This window comes from Eriocheir sinensis, chromosome 31 (genome assembly GCF_024679095.1).
Source record: "Eriocheir sinensis breed Jianghai 21 chromosome 31, ASM2467909v1, whole genome shotgun sequence".
Classification (NCBI taxonomy): domain Eukaryota; kingdom Metazoa; phylum Arthropoda; class Malacostraca; order Decapoda; family Varunidae; genus Eriocheir; species Eriocheir sinensis.
Window position 1 is genome coordinate 4,882,023 of NC_066539.1, and position 15,067 is coordinate 4,897,089.

General features: G+C 41.7%; 2 protein-coding genes across 18 annotated transcripts in view; one reads left to right on the forward strand and one right to left on the reverse strand.

The window, feature by feature from the left end:
- The window catches only part of LOC127005836 (glycine receptor subunit alpha-4-like), a 148,683-nt gene that overhangs the window by 60,238 nt on the left and 73,378 nt on the right, over nt 1–15,067 (reverse strand). The window lies entirely within an intron of this gene.
- The window catches only part of LOC127005839 (uncharacterized), a 29,162-nt gene that overhangs the window by 12,657 nt on the left and 1,438 nt on the right, over nt 1–15,067 (forward strand). For all 3 annotated transcript variants that reach the window (XM_050875027.1, XM_050875028.1, XM_050875026.1), the window contains exons 5-7: nt 876–954; nt 9,374–9,412; nt 10,851–11,732. In XM_050875027.1, the coding sequence (XP_050730984.1) occupies nt 876–954; nt 9,374–9,412; nt 10,851–11,732 (1,000 nt within the window). The remainder of the gene's footprint in view (nt 1–875; nt 955–9,373; nt 9,413–10,850; nt 11,733–15,067) is intronic.

The window sequence follows — 15,067 nt, forward strand, 5'->3', positions numbered from 1 at the left end:
ACTATCACTTCTCCTTTTCTTCTCCTTTTCTCCCGTCCACATCCCTCTTCTTCCACCCCTTTCCCTACTTCCTCTTCTTCTCTTCATCCTCCTCCTCATCTTCCTGTTCCTTGTAATCTCTCCCTTCTCCTGATTTGTCTCGTCCGCTCGGCTACATTACTGGACTGTCTAAAAATACAACGTTCTTCTTCCTCTTCTTCTTCCTCCTCTTCCTCTTGCTCTTCTTCCTCCTTAATTCTTCTTTTTCTTCCTCTTCTTCCTCCTCTTCCTGTTCTTAATTTTCTTCCTTCTCTTTCTCCGTTTCTAGTATTGTCCTCGTTACTATTCCTCCTTCCTCCTCTTCTTCTTCCTTTTCCTCCTCCCACCTCCTCCTTCTCCTCCTCTTCCTTTAATTAGTATGTTCTCCCTTCTCCTGATGTCTCGTCTGCTCGGCTACATTACTGGACTGTCGAGAGATACAACGTTCTTATTCCTCTTCTTCTTCCTCTTCCTCTTGCTCATCTTCCTCCTTAATTCTTCTTTCCCCTCTTCCTCTTTTTCTTCCTCATCTTCCTGCTCTTAATTTTCTTCCTTCTCTCTCTCCGCTTCTAGTATTGTTCTCGTTACTACATATTCCTCCTTCCCCTCCTCCTCTTCCTCCTTCTCCTCTTCCTTTAATTAGTATGTTGCTGCTACCCGTTTCTCTTCTTTCTTTTTTCCTTTTCCTCTTCCTCCTCTTCGCTTTCTGTAACTTTCTCTTACTTCTCGTTTTTTATTTTCCTTCCCACCACTTTCGCCTCATTCTCCCTTACCTCTTTTTTTCTTAGATTATATTTTTAATAATAATTGCTTCTCTCTCTTCTTCCCTCCTCTTCCCTCTCCTCTTCCTCCTCCAGTGGCGCAGTGGAGCCGTGTAACGACACCTGCGCGGCCCAAGTTACGGGAGTTGTGTGTCGACATCCCATTGTTGTACAGGTAAGTCGCCGCCGCTGCCTCCTCTTCCTCCTCCTCCTCCTCCTCTTCTTCCTTTTTTTCTTCATTTTCTTCCTCTTCTTTTTTCCACTTCTTTTTCTTCGTCTTCTTCCCCTTCTTTTTTCCCTTCCTCTTTTTCCCTTTCTTCTTTTTCCCTTTCCTCTTTTTCTCTTTCCTCTTTTTCCTTTCCTCTTTTAACCCTCATTTCTTTTTCACTTTATTCTTTTCCCATCTCTTCTTCTTCTTATTCTTGTTCATCTTGTTCTTGTTCTTCTTCTTCTTCCTGTTCTTCCTCTTCATCTTCCGCCTCCTTCTCCTCCTCCTCCTTAGTGGTAGGAAGCAGAGAGTGCAAATCAATGGTAGGAAATCTGAATGGGGCAGTGTTACGAGTGGAGTCCCACAGGGGTCGGTGCTGGGTCCTCTGCTTTTTATTATTTACATCAATGACTTGGACACAGGAATCAGTAGCGATGTCAGTAAGTTCGCAGATGATACCAAGATCGGTAGAGTAATCCAATCAGACAGCGACGCTACCGTTCTCCAGGATGAGCTTGACAGACTATATGATTGGGCGAGGAAGTGGCAGATGGAATTCAATGTCGGAAAGTGTAGCATTTTGAGTGTAGGTAGGAATAACCCCTTACACAATTACTCCTTAAATGACACTCCTCTAAGCAGGTCTGGGCGGGAGAGAGACTTAGGAGTCCTAGTGAGCGCTGACCTCCGTCCTAGGGCTCAATGCATTCAGGCTAAAAATCGGGCAAACAGAGTACTAGGTTTCATCTCAAGGAGCGTGAGCAATAAGAGCGCTGAAGTCATCCTCAAACTTTACTTAGCACTAGTTCGACCTCATCTCGATTATGCAGTTCAGTTCTGGTCCCCCTATTATAGAATGGATATCAAGATGTTAGAATCTGTACAGAGGAGGATGACGAAGATGATTCAGGGAGTGAGGAACTTGCCTTATGAAGACAGGCTAAAGCAGTTAAATCTACACTCTCTAGAAAGGCGAAGGGTGCGAGGAGACTTGATCGAAGTTTATAAATGGATGAAGGGATTTAATAAAGGGGATGTCAATAAAATTTTGAGAGTGAAAGAGCCAGGTAGGACGCGTGGCAATGGTTTTAAGTTAGACAAATTCAGATTCAACAAAGACATAGGCAAGAATTGGTTCACTAATAGAGTGGTGGACGAATGGAACAGGCTTGGGAGCCATGTTGTGGGTGCCAATACCATAGATACATTCAAGAAGAGGTTAGATAAAGCCATGGATGGTGAGGTAAGGTGGGGTTGAGTGTACAGGAGCTGCCTTGTATAGGCCAACCGGCCTCTTGCAGACTCCTTACGTTCTTATGTTCTTATGTTCTTATCGTGATGAAAGATGGCGCCACGACAAAGCCCGTAACCTGAACCGGCACCGCCTCAGAACTTATCGAGCCCGTATGCAACACAATTAACGGGGCTTCGTAATAAGAGTAGCGCGCGAAGCCAAGATCAGCGCGAAGCAGATAATTCCGTACGTCAAAAGAAACGGGCAAGAGAAACAGAAGACAGTATTGATCACTTGACAGACGGGGGTAAAGCGAACGGCCGCGCACGTCTCCTATTAAGTGGTTTGGTAAGTTCCGTAGGTCAGTGGTGGCCAATGACCCGGTTAAGTCACTAAAGTTGGCAGCATCATTATAGAACGCTTCCTTTTGCCTGCTGTTTCGCGCTTTCCGGCTGTTTCCATTTCTCCTCCCTTCTCCTCTTGCATTACTTTCAAGGTTCTTTCGATTTCCATTCCTTTCTTCTCTGCTATTATTCCTATTATTCTCCTTGCACTTCTTCCTTCTTACACTCCTTTCCCTTCTTTTTGCCTGCTGTTTCGCGCTTTCCGGCCTCTTCCATCTCTCCTCCCTTCTCCCCTTGCATTACTTTCAAGGTTCTTTCCATTTCCATTCCTTTTTTCTCTTCTATTATTCTCCTTGCACTTCTTCCTTCTTACACTCCTTTCCCTTCTTTTTGCCTGCTGTTTCGCGCTTTCCGGCCTCTTCCATTTCTCCTCCCTTCTCCTCTTGCATTACTTTCAAGGTTCTTTCGATTTCCATTCCTTTCTCCTCTTCTCATTATCCTCCTTGCACTTCTTCCTTTTTATACTCATTTCCCTTCTTTTTGCCTGCTGTTTCGCGCTTTCCGGCTCTTCCCATTTTCCTCCTATGTCCTTTTCCATTACTCTGCACTTTTTCCTTTTTATCCCTGTCTTCCTCTCCTCCCGTTCCATTTCCCTTTCTCCATACCGATACATTCCTTCCTGTTCCGACTCTCCACTCCGCCCTTTCTAGTCATTTCCTTTCACTTCTTTCTCTCACATCCTCTTCCACTGCCTCCCTTCTCTTACCTTACAGTCTCACGCCAGCCATACATTCCTGGGATAGTTTCTGCCCGACTACCACCAATTTAGCTTTACGAGAAATTCTTCCTGTCTAATAACTTTTCTGGGATGGTACACAGAGCTACGAGACAACAACATTTTTTTCTTTATCTTCTAATGCACTTATTTTCTTTCTCAGATGATGACTTTCTTATATTTTCTTCTTAAACCACATCCAGCACATTCTGTAATCGTGCTTAATTAAGATATTGCTTCTAACTTAAACACATCCAGCACATTCTGTAATCGTGCTTAATTAAGATATTGCTTCTAACTTAAACACATCCAGCACATTCTGTAATCGTGCTTAATTAAGATATTGCTTCTAACTTAAACACATCCAGCACATTCTGTAATCGTGCTTAATTAAGATATTGCTTCTAACTTAAACACATCCAGCACATTCTGTAATCGTGCTTAATTAAGATATTGCTTCTAACTTAAACACATCCAGCACATTCTGTAATCGTGCTTAATTAAGATATTGCTTCTAACTTAAACACATCCAGCACATTCTGTAATCGTGCTTAATTAAGATATTGCTTCTAACTTAAACACATCCAGCACATTCTGTAATCGTACTTAATTAAGATATTGCGTCTAATACTTATATACACACTTTTTTCCCTCATTATTACCTTCCTCCTCTTCTTCTTCGTCTTCTAGCACTCTCATTTTCCTTGCTCTGCTTATTGCTTTCTTGACATGATTCTTTAAAGACACTCCATAATACTCTTTTCTCAACACTCTTTCACTCGTATTATTATTATCTTCTTCATTTTGCAACATTCATTTTCCTTTCTTCACTTATTATTATTTTTCTTATTGCTTTCTTAATATGATTTTTTAAAGGCACTCCATAATACACTTTTCTCTACACTCTTTCACTCGTATGATTACTATCCTCTTCTTCATATTGCAACACACTCATTTTCCTTTCTTCACTTATTATTTTTTTCTCAATACGCTTCTCCAATTACACTTCATTACACACTTCAACTTAACATTAATTTGTACGCACTCCTTTTACACACTACTTCCGTCATATTTATCACCCTCATCTTCTTATAAACTCTCTAAGGCGCTCATTTTCGTTCCCCTTCTTATCACTCTCCCAACAAGCTTCTCTAAAAACATTCCATAACATACTATGACTTAACATACTAATCTTAACACTTTTTCTTCTTATACTCCTTCCCGAATATTATTATCCTACTCTTTTTTTTTTTTATCTTCTGAGACAACTCATTTTTGCTTCCTTAATAACATGCTTCTCTAAACACATTCCAGCACACACTACCATTCAAAAAACGTTTTGACACTCCTTTCCTCACATTACCCTCGTCTTCCTAATTTTCTAAGGCATTTTACTTCCCATACCAAACCTTTCTTTCTTAACATGCTTCCCCAAACACACTGCACAACAACCTACCATTGATCAAACTCCAGAACACACTACCATTCAACAAATGTTTTGACACTCCTTTCCTCACATTACCCTCGTCTTCCTAATTTTCTAACACATTTTACTTCCCATACCAATCCTTTCTTTCTTAACATGCTGCCCTAAACACACTGCATAACACACTACCATTTATCAAACTCCAGAACACACTACCATTCAACAAACGTTTTGACACTCCTTTCCTCACATTACCTTCGTCTTCCTAATTTTCTAACACATTTTACTTCCCATACCAATCCTTTCTTTCTTAACATGCTTCCCCAAACACACTGCATAACACACCAATCTCAAGGCACTTTTTTTGACACACTCCATCCCTCATTTTTATTGTACTCCTAACAGTCTCCTTTCCTCTGTTATATTGCTCTTTTAAAACGCTTTCTTTAACACACCTCTTTCCTCTCCTCTCCTCTTCCTCGCCCCAAACACTTATCACCAACACTAAATTGGTTCGGCATAATTTTCTTTGCAGTCTATTATCATCTTAATTTAAAACGATAGCGCTTCTTCTCTTATCCTCCTTCTGTTTATCTTCTTCGTCCTTCCTCTTCTTAATTTAAAACGATGGCGCTTCTTCTCCTCTCCTACTTCTCTTTATCATCTTCGTCCTTCCTCTTCTTAATTTAAAACTATGGAACTCCTTCTCTTCTCCTCCTTCTGTTTATCTTCTTCGTCCTTCCTCTTCTTAATTTAAAACTATGGAACTCCTTCTCTTCTCCTCCTTCTGTTTATCTTCTTCGTCCTTCCTCTTCTTAATTTAAAACGATAGTGCTTCTTCTCTTCTCCTCCTTCTGTTTATCTTCTTCGTCCTTCCTCTTCTTAATTTAAAACGATGGAACTCCTTCTCTTCTCCTCCTTCTGTTTATCTTCTTCGTCCTTCCTCTTCTTAATTTAAAACGATGGATCTCCTTCTCTTCTCCTCCTTCTGTTTATCTTCTTCGTCCTTCCTCTTCTTAATTTAAAACTATGGAACTCCTTCTCTTCTCCTCCTTCTGTTTATCATCTTTCTTCCTCTTCTTAATTTGAAACGATGCAACTTCTCTCCTTCTTCTCTTAATCATCTTCTTCCTTCCTCTTCTTAATTTTAAACGATGGAACTCCTTCTCCTCTCCTCCTTCTCTTTTATCATTCTACCTCTTCTTAATTTGAAACGATGCAACTTCTCTCCTTCTTCTCTTAATCATCTTCTTCCTTCCTCTTCTTAATTTAAAACGATGGAACTCCTTCTCCTCTCCCCCTTCTCTTTTATCATTCTACCTCTTCTTAATTTGAAACGATGCAACTTCTCTCCTTCTTCTCTTAATCATCTTCTTCCTTCCTCTTCTTAATTTTAAACGATGGAACTCCTTCTCCTCTCTTTCTCCTCTAACTTAATTACATTTTAATTTTCCATTTCTTTTGAGTTGATTTATAATAATTTTTCCCACCCTCTTCATTGCTTTTTTCAGCTTAAGGATTGCAACTCCTTCTTCCGCACATATTATACTGTCTCCCTCCTCCAAAACAATATCACTCATTATCTTTTTCTTTCCGCAAGTTAATATCTTCCCTCATCATATTATTTTTCACTGCAGCGGTAACGTAATATTTTGTAATTAATTCCCAATATCTATTACTCATATACCCGTAATACTTTTTTTGTCTATAATCTTTCTCTCCGTAATTTAATATCATCTTCCCTCATCATCTGTCGTTCAACTTACGGAAGCACTCCCATCACTTCTCCTTTTAAGCAGCGGTAACGTAATCTTTTGTAATTAATCCCCAATCTCTATTACCCTTATACCAGTAATACTTTTTTTGTCTATAATCTTTCTCTCCGTAATTTAATACCATCTTCCCTCATCATGTGTCATTCAACTTACGGAAGCACTCCCATTACTTCTCCTTATAATTTTAGCTCAGACATATATCACAGTGTCCCTGATTTAAACGTCGAGTCCTTTGTGGTCTTCTTCGTGAGCTGTCTTACGTTCATGCCTTCCATAATTTCCCCTACCGAGCTTTCATTTCCTTTTCTTTATTAATATTTCTTTATCGGTTTTATATTTTTTCCTTTTCGACTTTGTTTATTCTTCCGCCCTCTTCTGCCTTTCCAACGGTGATACTCTTTCCTCTGCCTCTACTGGCTTTGCATATCATCAAATTTCCATCATCCTCTGCTCTCTCTCTCTCTCTCTCTCTCTCTCTCTCTCTCTCTCTCTCTCTCTCTCTCTCTCTCTCTCTCTCTCTCTCTCTCTCTCTCTCTCTCTCTCTCTCTCTCTCTAGCATTTTCTTACTTTTTTGGTTTTATTGTGTTTTATGTCTTTCTTTTCATCATACTTTGGTTCTTTAAGTCGTACATGCTGTTCTTATTCTCTCTCTCTCTCTCTCTCTCTCTCTCTCTCTCTCTCTCTCTCTCTCTCTCTCTCTCTCTCTCTCTCTCTCTCTCTCTCTCTCTCTCTCTCTCTCTCTCTTTACCCTTTTCTAGCTCATTTCGTAAGCTTATATTCCTTCGTAACAATATCCATGCTTTACGTAACTATTATTTTGGGCACGGTTTCTTTTCCTTGCCATTTTGTTATAACTTCCCCGTTTTCTAGTCTTCGTTTTCAATTTTCAAGGGTTAATCTTTGTTCACTTTATGTTCTCTCGCAATGGCTCTCTGCACGTTTCTGTAAATGCTTCACTTTCCGGGTTGTTTCCTGGACTTACTTTCCCAGGCTCGCCACTCGCTCGCGGCTCCCAGATAACAACTTCGTCTGCCAAGTCGCCCAACGTAATCCTTAAACTTATACGCGACATCAAAACTTGGTAAACGAAATGCACTGGCCGGAAAGAACGACAAGGGGACACTCTGGTACGATATCCTCAAGTCTAAACCGGGGGAGAGGATAAACAGTCCATCCTTACGTCTTATCCTTTCAAGTCAAGTCCTCCCTGCATGCCTGACAGATAGGAGAGTAAGGATACGATGAATTACTTGTTAGGAAAGGCTACGGAGAGACTTTCTGAGACCGTATCAAGTAACAACGTAAACGGACTGAAAGAAAAAAACTAGCCTTCATTCGTCTTTTTTTCCTGCAAGATAAATCCCCACAACATGGTAGATTGATTTGAAGGAAAAGACAGGAGCAAATACGTTTTAGAAAAGGACATGGAGGACTTTATGAAGCAACATTTTCAAGCATATCGTCACCCTCATAAAATAATTACCTAAGGCATTTTTCAGTGATTTCCAGGTTTTTGTTTACATCAATTTTTCATCATGTGACGCCCATTTTTGTATAGTTGCCTTCGCCATTCAGGGTTTGAGTGTTCTAGAATTGACCTTTTCATTTCTGCCTAAATCTTAAGTCAAATAAGATAATGACAGTTCTTTTCTGATTTCCTGTAAAGTAGAAAATAATGGCTTAAGCAGTTTGTTTACGAAGGTGACGATACATCACCTGAACGGATAAGCAAACCCTATCCATCCCCACTTCTTTCTCATCATTTTCCTTCTTTACTCTCCGCTTAATGTTGATAGATAGAAGAATATTTTTAAAGGTTGTGAGGGAAATCAAATATTTATTATTCCTCATTTCCTTCAAGATAAATCCTCATTGCACGGTCGATAAATAAGAGAACAAAAAAAGGAGGAAATTAAAATGCTCAGTCAGGCTCAAGAGGCAAATGGCAGATCATCAGGTTTTATATTTCTGATCCTTTTGATTGCAAGAAGATTCATCGTGGTAGACAGATAGGAAAGAAAAAAAGTACTTGATTAGACTTTCCACTTTCACAGTATATCCTGGAGACAGAGATTAATGGCGCGAGAGGAGCATCAGGTTTTATCCCCCTGGTCATTTTAGGAAAATTTACAGCGCGTCTTGAAAATAATAATGAGACAGGAAGGAAACTATCAACGGAGAATAAATATGTCGACGGTCTATTTTGTCTCAGTGTGTATCTTTTAAGTATCACTGGAGGGGAGAGAGAGAGACTTCAAACAGTGTATATTTATTTTACTCAACGCAAAACTAATTAAAGAGGAAAGTATTTGAAGCACTTACGTATTTTCTGACAATGTGTATCTTTTACGCATCGCTGGAGGGGAGAGAGATACAACGAGCAAGTTATTAATATTTTGCTCGACAGAAAACGAACCAAAGACGGAGGGATTTAAAGCACCCACATATTTGAGGTTTAAATGCGAATATTTCAGGCATCGCTGGAGGGAGAGAGTAGAAGCTTCTTTATTGCTATCTTGCTTAGTATTTACGACTCCCAGCCACACGGTAAGGTACGAGACACGATAAAACGAAAAAACTAAAGATTACAATAAATGGGAACAACTTATTTTTTTCTGGAAGAGCGCAGACCGTTCAGAAATTGCTGGAGGAAAGTGTAGACTGATTTTTTTCACATTATTTCTTGGCCATCTATTTCATCATATATGCGTAAAAGTTTAAGATTTAGGAGAGGAAGGAAACTAATCGAAACACTTTTAACTTCCAGTGTCTTTTCTCGGCAAACTTTATCCGTTTTCTAATGAATGTTTAATTATTTTTTTTACCTTTCAGTACCTGTTGCATCATTACGACGGGATGAGCTGCGGACAGGTGAGAGAGAGAGAGAGAGAGAGAGAGAGAGAGAGAGAGAGAGAGAGAGAGAGAGAGAGAGAGAGAGAGAGAGAGAGAGAGAGAGAGAGAGAGAGAGAGAGAGAGAGAGAGAGAGAGAGAGAGAGAGAGAGAGAGAGAGAAACGAACAAGACCCAGAGCGAGCATCCATAAGCAGGCCACATCTTCTCTACAACGAATACCTGGTTTTTGGACGCTGCTGGGGAACGGAAAATCTTGTTGGTGGTTGCTTGGTATGCGTAAGCGGAGGCGGAGTAAACACGGTACTTCTGAAAACACTAAGCAACCATGCGAAACGAGTTAACAGGCAGGACAGAATGCGTTGAGAATGAGAGAAGAAAATGGAAGAAAATGGGATGAGGGAGTAAAGAATGAGAATGAGAGAAAATGGAGTGAGAGAGAGTGTGAGTGGGAAGAAAGAAGAGAGAGAATGGAGTGAATGGGGAGAGAATATGAGAATGAGAGAGAATTGAGGTAGATATTGATGCCGCGTTTGAAGCAACAGACCTCCCCCTCTCCTCTCCTCGTCGTATCATAAAACTCAATTACAAGGACACGAATGAGGCCTATCAACTATTAAACGCCTACGTACTTCCTCATTATCACTTCTCACACATTCCTATTTCTCCCAGGTAAGTTATTCAATTAGAAAGACGAAGATTGAGCCCATTATAGGGAGTGCGCACTACTTCATCAGCCTGTCACCGATTGAAAGTTTTGGCCTGTAATAATTTTCCGGCATTTCATCAACAACAACTTTCATTTCTCGATGGTAAGAAGAGGAGGAAAGTTTGGTTTAGTCGGCGCAACATCTGTGGTCATATGCCAAGAATAGGAGGACCAAAAAGCTATGTAAGAAGAAGAAAGCCGATAAGAACGATGCTCCTATTAAAAAAAAAAGATGCTAAAATTGAAAACAAAAAAAAAACGATATCCTACTTGTATATTATTGTAATTATTAAGGTTTGAGCCGTCACATTATAACTTGATCTTTCCTTATGGCTTCACTGTAGCCCGATATCTCGTATAGCAAGCGAGGAGCAGCGAGTAGCGGGCTTTTTTATTATTGTTTCCTTTTTGTGTGCCCTTGAGCTGTCTCCTTTGTTGTAAAAAAAAAAGTAGGACAAACTAGATACATATACTGATTTAGTCTTCCCACAATCTGCTAATATCTCTGTTTTCCCATTTAGTCCCTTAATTTCAACCTCGCGCAGTGATTACTATTCCATTCCATTCCAGTCTAATCTGTTCACTGCACAGGGTCTCGTATAGTAAAGTAGAAAGAGCATACGTCTTGATTTACTTTTATCGGCGTCTGTAAGTCCCTTTGTAGTGCATGATCCTCATCTAACTTCGACCTCTCTCCGGAAAGAGCGTATTGGATTCTCATTTTGGCTTCATTCTGGCTTTATTTCCTCAGCAATGGGAAGCAATTTTCTGGAGTAATGGATCCGGGACAAATACTACCACCACAACCATAACCGCCAACACCACCACCACTACAATGCCAGCCACGCCAACCACTCGGAGACACCAAGCACGGACGCGTGACCAGAAAGACGCGACGCTTATCACCACAAAGACCACGGCCCACCACCACCACCACCACCACCACCTCCAGCGACTCCCTCATCCAACAGGCGACACTAAAGCCTTCTCATCAGCCGGGAAACAGACTCTTGGTGGAGGTCATAAAAGAGTAATGACAACAACACAGAATACGCGCACAAACGCTCCACAGCCAGAGGAGACAAAGCCAATAGACGCTTCAAAGTTATGCTTCAATGGGAGACGAGAAATATGTGATGGGTCTCTTCTGGCCAGCAGCGAAGGAGGAGGAGGACGAGGAAAAGGAAGAGAAGGAAGTGGAGGAGAAGGAAGAGGAGGAGGAATAGGAGAAGAAGGAGGAGGAGAAGGAGGAGGAGGAGGAGAAGAAGGAGGAGGAAGAGGAAAAGAAGAAGAAGGAGGAGGAGGAAGAGGAAAAGAAGAAGAAGAAGAAGAAGAAGAAGAAGGAGGAGGAGGAGGAGGAGGAAAAGAAGCAAGAGAGAAAGGGTTAGAAAGCCTCCCAAAGTCAATGGCGAGAAATAAATCTAATTCAGAGGTTGATTGGAGAAGGAAAAGTGTGAAGGAAAGAAAGTCAGGACGCGGAGAGAAGTTAAAGAAGCAAGACTTGACACGAAGGGAAGAAAAAAAAAAAGAGAAAGACGAGGAGGAGGAGAACGATCGACATAGGAAGAGGAAACATACCAAGGAACAGAACGAGAACATGTCGCCGTATATACACGTCCACGTCAAGAACATCGTGAGTATCTGTTCAGCACATGTTTTCATTTTTACGCTTCGAGCATTTTCCTCTCTATATCACACTAAGCGGGGCAAGGCAGGCAATCAAGGGCTAGCCAATTCTACAGATGATTTACTAAAGAATGTGGCTTATCATCCTCGTCCTAACACGGTAGAGGTAAATGAATAACAGAAGTAGTAGTAGTAGTAGTAGTAGTAGTAGTAGTAGTAGTAGTAGTAAACCTATTACTACTACTACTACTGTTACCATTACGTCTGCATTTACTACCACTATAGCAATTACTATTATTATTATTATTATTATTATTATTATTATTATTATTATTATTATTATTATTATTATTATTATTATTATTATTATTATCATCATTAACATAATTATTATTGTCATCATCATCATCGTCATCATCGTCATCTGAGGACATAATATTTTTTTTCCTTGGGACGTCGCATTGATCACCTCCTGTAACGTTGGCCTCAATTCCTTTTGGCAAGTTTGAAACTCTTGCATGGTGTTGATACGAATACAAAACTAGCACAGCGGCTGATTGCAACACACACACACACACACACATTTTTGTTATAGAATTGAAATGTCTGATTGAGAGCAACACACGATGAATTGAAGGTTTCGACCGTGATCTATTATGACGAGGACGCGGCGATATTGACTTGCGAGGATGAAAGCGAGGAGGTCACGGGCATGCTACAGGGAAGGGGCGAAGGGGGGGGGGGGGGGATACTGGGTTCACACGGCCCTTTGTATCTGCCTCCCGGCTTGGCAATACCTTATTAGACATTTGCACATCCGGCAGGGTACACGGAACAAGGGATAGGAACGTGAATATCAATGGCAGGAAGGAGCCTAAAAAATCTTCTAATATGAATTGCACCAAATTTTATTAAGGCACCAGCGGGAGGAGGATGAGGATGAGGAAGAAGAAGAAGAGGAGGAGGAAGAGGGGGAGAAGGGGGAGGAGGAAAGTGTGAATTTACGTTTCATGTGTTAAAAAGTAGTGTAGCCGCAGGAGTGTGGAGAGAGAGAGAGAGAGAGAGAGAGAGAGGGTAAGGGGCAGGAGGGTCAGAGAGGTTTGGAAGAGAAGGAAGAGGGTGTGGAGGGGAAGACAGGGAGACTGGGTAGAGGAAAGGGGGTCGTGGAGAGGGAGAGAGGGAGGCTGGGTAGAGAACGGGCGTGGGAAGGGGGAGAGGGAAGTTGGGGGAGGGTGTGAATCGGAGGGCGCGGAAAACTGCAAACGTACGAGATTCCAACGTGCGTGGAGTCTCAATATTATCAGAAGGCACCGCTCCCACCTCTCCCTCCCTGCCGCTGGTGTGCGAGTTGTATACAAGAACTTCACCCGCACACACAACTCCGTGAAGAAACTGTTGTCGGAAGAATCCCATTTAGATATTACTGCATTTATTTCATCCTTTACGTGTGGGAACAAGCGCCAGACTCACAGGATTCTTGAAATAATTCTAATGTTGAAAGTTTGTCTGTAGCCATCATTTCTTTACGTATGTAGGAGAGACGTTAACCCGGTAGCAGCGACGGGCCAAATTTGCGGCTTTACCGTGTACCAGCGACGGGCCACATTTTTGCCCTGATATAAACCTCCCAAAATAGATGATGCATAAACTGGTCACAAATGCGTTGATATATATTATGAAATGATTTGTGTGAGTGATGATTTTTTCTTATTTTTCTCGCTTAGAGGGGCTTTAAGAAACTTGATCCCCGCAGCTACCAGGTTAAACAGTTGTCGAGAAGGAGAAATTGGGAAAATGGGGAAAATGGAGAAACGTGGGGAAGAGGAGAGGGGAAAATGAGAATAAGGACAATGAAAGGGGGCATGAAATGAGCAGGGCAAAGCAATAATAAGGTAAAGTAAAGCATGCTCATGATAGGGTATTCTATTAGCTTTATTTTCACAACCTTCCCTTGTTAAGATTTTGAGCGAATATTGAAATGCCAAGAAAAAATATCGTCAGCCAACACTCCCTTCCTGTCCATTCTCTTTCAGGAGGTGATTATATATATTATCCATTGGCCGTTGTTTCCCTTCCCTTCTCTTTCCTTTCCTCTCCTTCCACTGAATTCCTAAACTTTGGAAAATGTTAAATAGTGGTCCCTCCTTTTTTCCTCTCCAATTCCTTCCCTTGCCTTTCTTAATCTAGATAAAAGATTAATAGTAAATACTGCCCCTTTGCCTCCCTTCCCTTTCCTTTGCTTCCCCTTTCCTCTCCTACTCTTATTCCTTTCCTTCCATTATTTTTTTTTTCATCACTTTGGTTCCTTCCCTCCCTTCGCTTTGTTTCTTTAATAATAGAAGAAAAGTCATGACCCTTACCTTCTTTTCCTTTCCTTATCTTCCTTACCCTTCCAGCTATTTCTTTCCCTACCTTTCCCTTCTTTTCCTTCCCTGCAGCTCCTCTCGCATCCCTTCCATAACCCAGGATATGCATTAAGTACTAACCCGTCCATTCCATTCACTACACTTGCGCCTCCTGCCTTAACGCCTCGCCTCGCCCCTTCAGTTTCACTTCGCCACTTCCACTTTGCATTTCCTCTCATAAGTGACGGAATACGTGTGCAAGTGCTCGCCTCATTCACTCTGCACCCCACTAACTTTCTCATTCTTTCTTTCTTTCTTTCTTTCTTTCTCTCTCTCTCTCTCTCTCTCTCTCTCTCTGTTTTATTTAAACACACGTTTTGTACACCAGTATATGGCAGTATTTTTTTCCTAAGCTAAAGTTCCCCCGATCGATGGTGAACTATTCGAAAGCCTCTGCCAATATTACATATGTTATTAAAACAAAATTATGTACAATTATTTACATATACGCCTTATCGGTGGGTGTAGGTGTAGCCACCTGTGGGAGGCAACCTTCATCTGCTGAGTGAACATTAATTGTGTCACATCCACATCACAAGTGAGGTTGTTCTACCACACAACCGATGCGGTGGATAAGGCACACTGGTGGGTGCTGGAGCGGGCCCTTGGCCCTTCCAAGAAGGAGGTCTTGCTCAGCACCGCTCTCGTGTTGAGCTCAGACCTCCTCCAGGTAGCCTTCAGGTCCGTCAGGTGAAGCCATTGGCCCACTGGTGCCTTGTGTTGAACCGTCAGGGCAGCGACTCTCCGGCGGTGCTCCAGGCTGTCCAGTTGGTTCGTGGTTGGTCCTGACCGGCGCTCGTGTGGTTGTTGTAGGTGTTGCCGTCGCTGCCTTTCCCACTGTCTCAGTCGTTGGTGCTGGGTGCCGCTGATGAGGCGTTCTGCTCTCCTCTGCACCTTGTTTAGCAGCTTGAGGTGGCAGCGGGCCCTAGGCATCCAG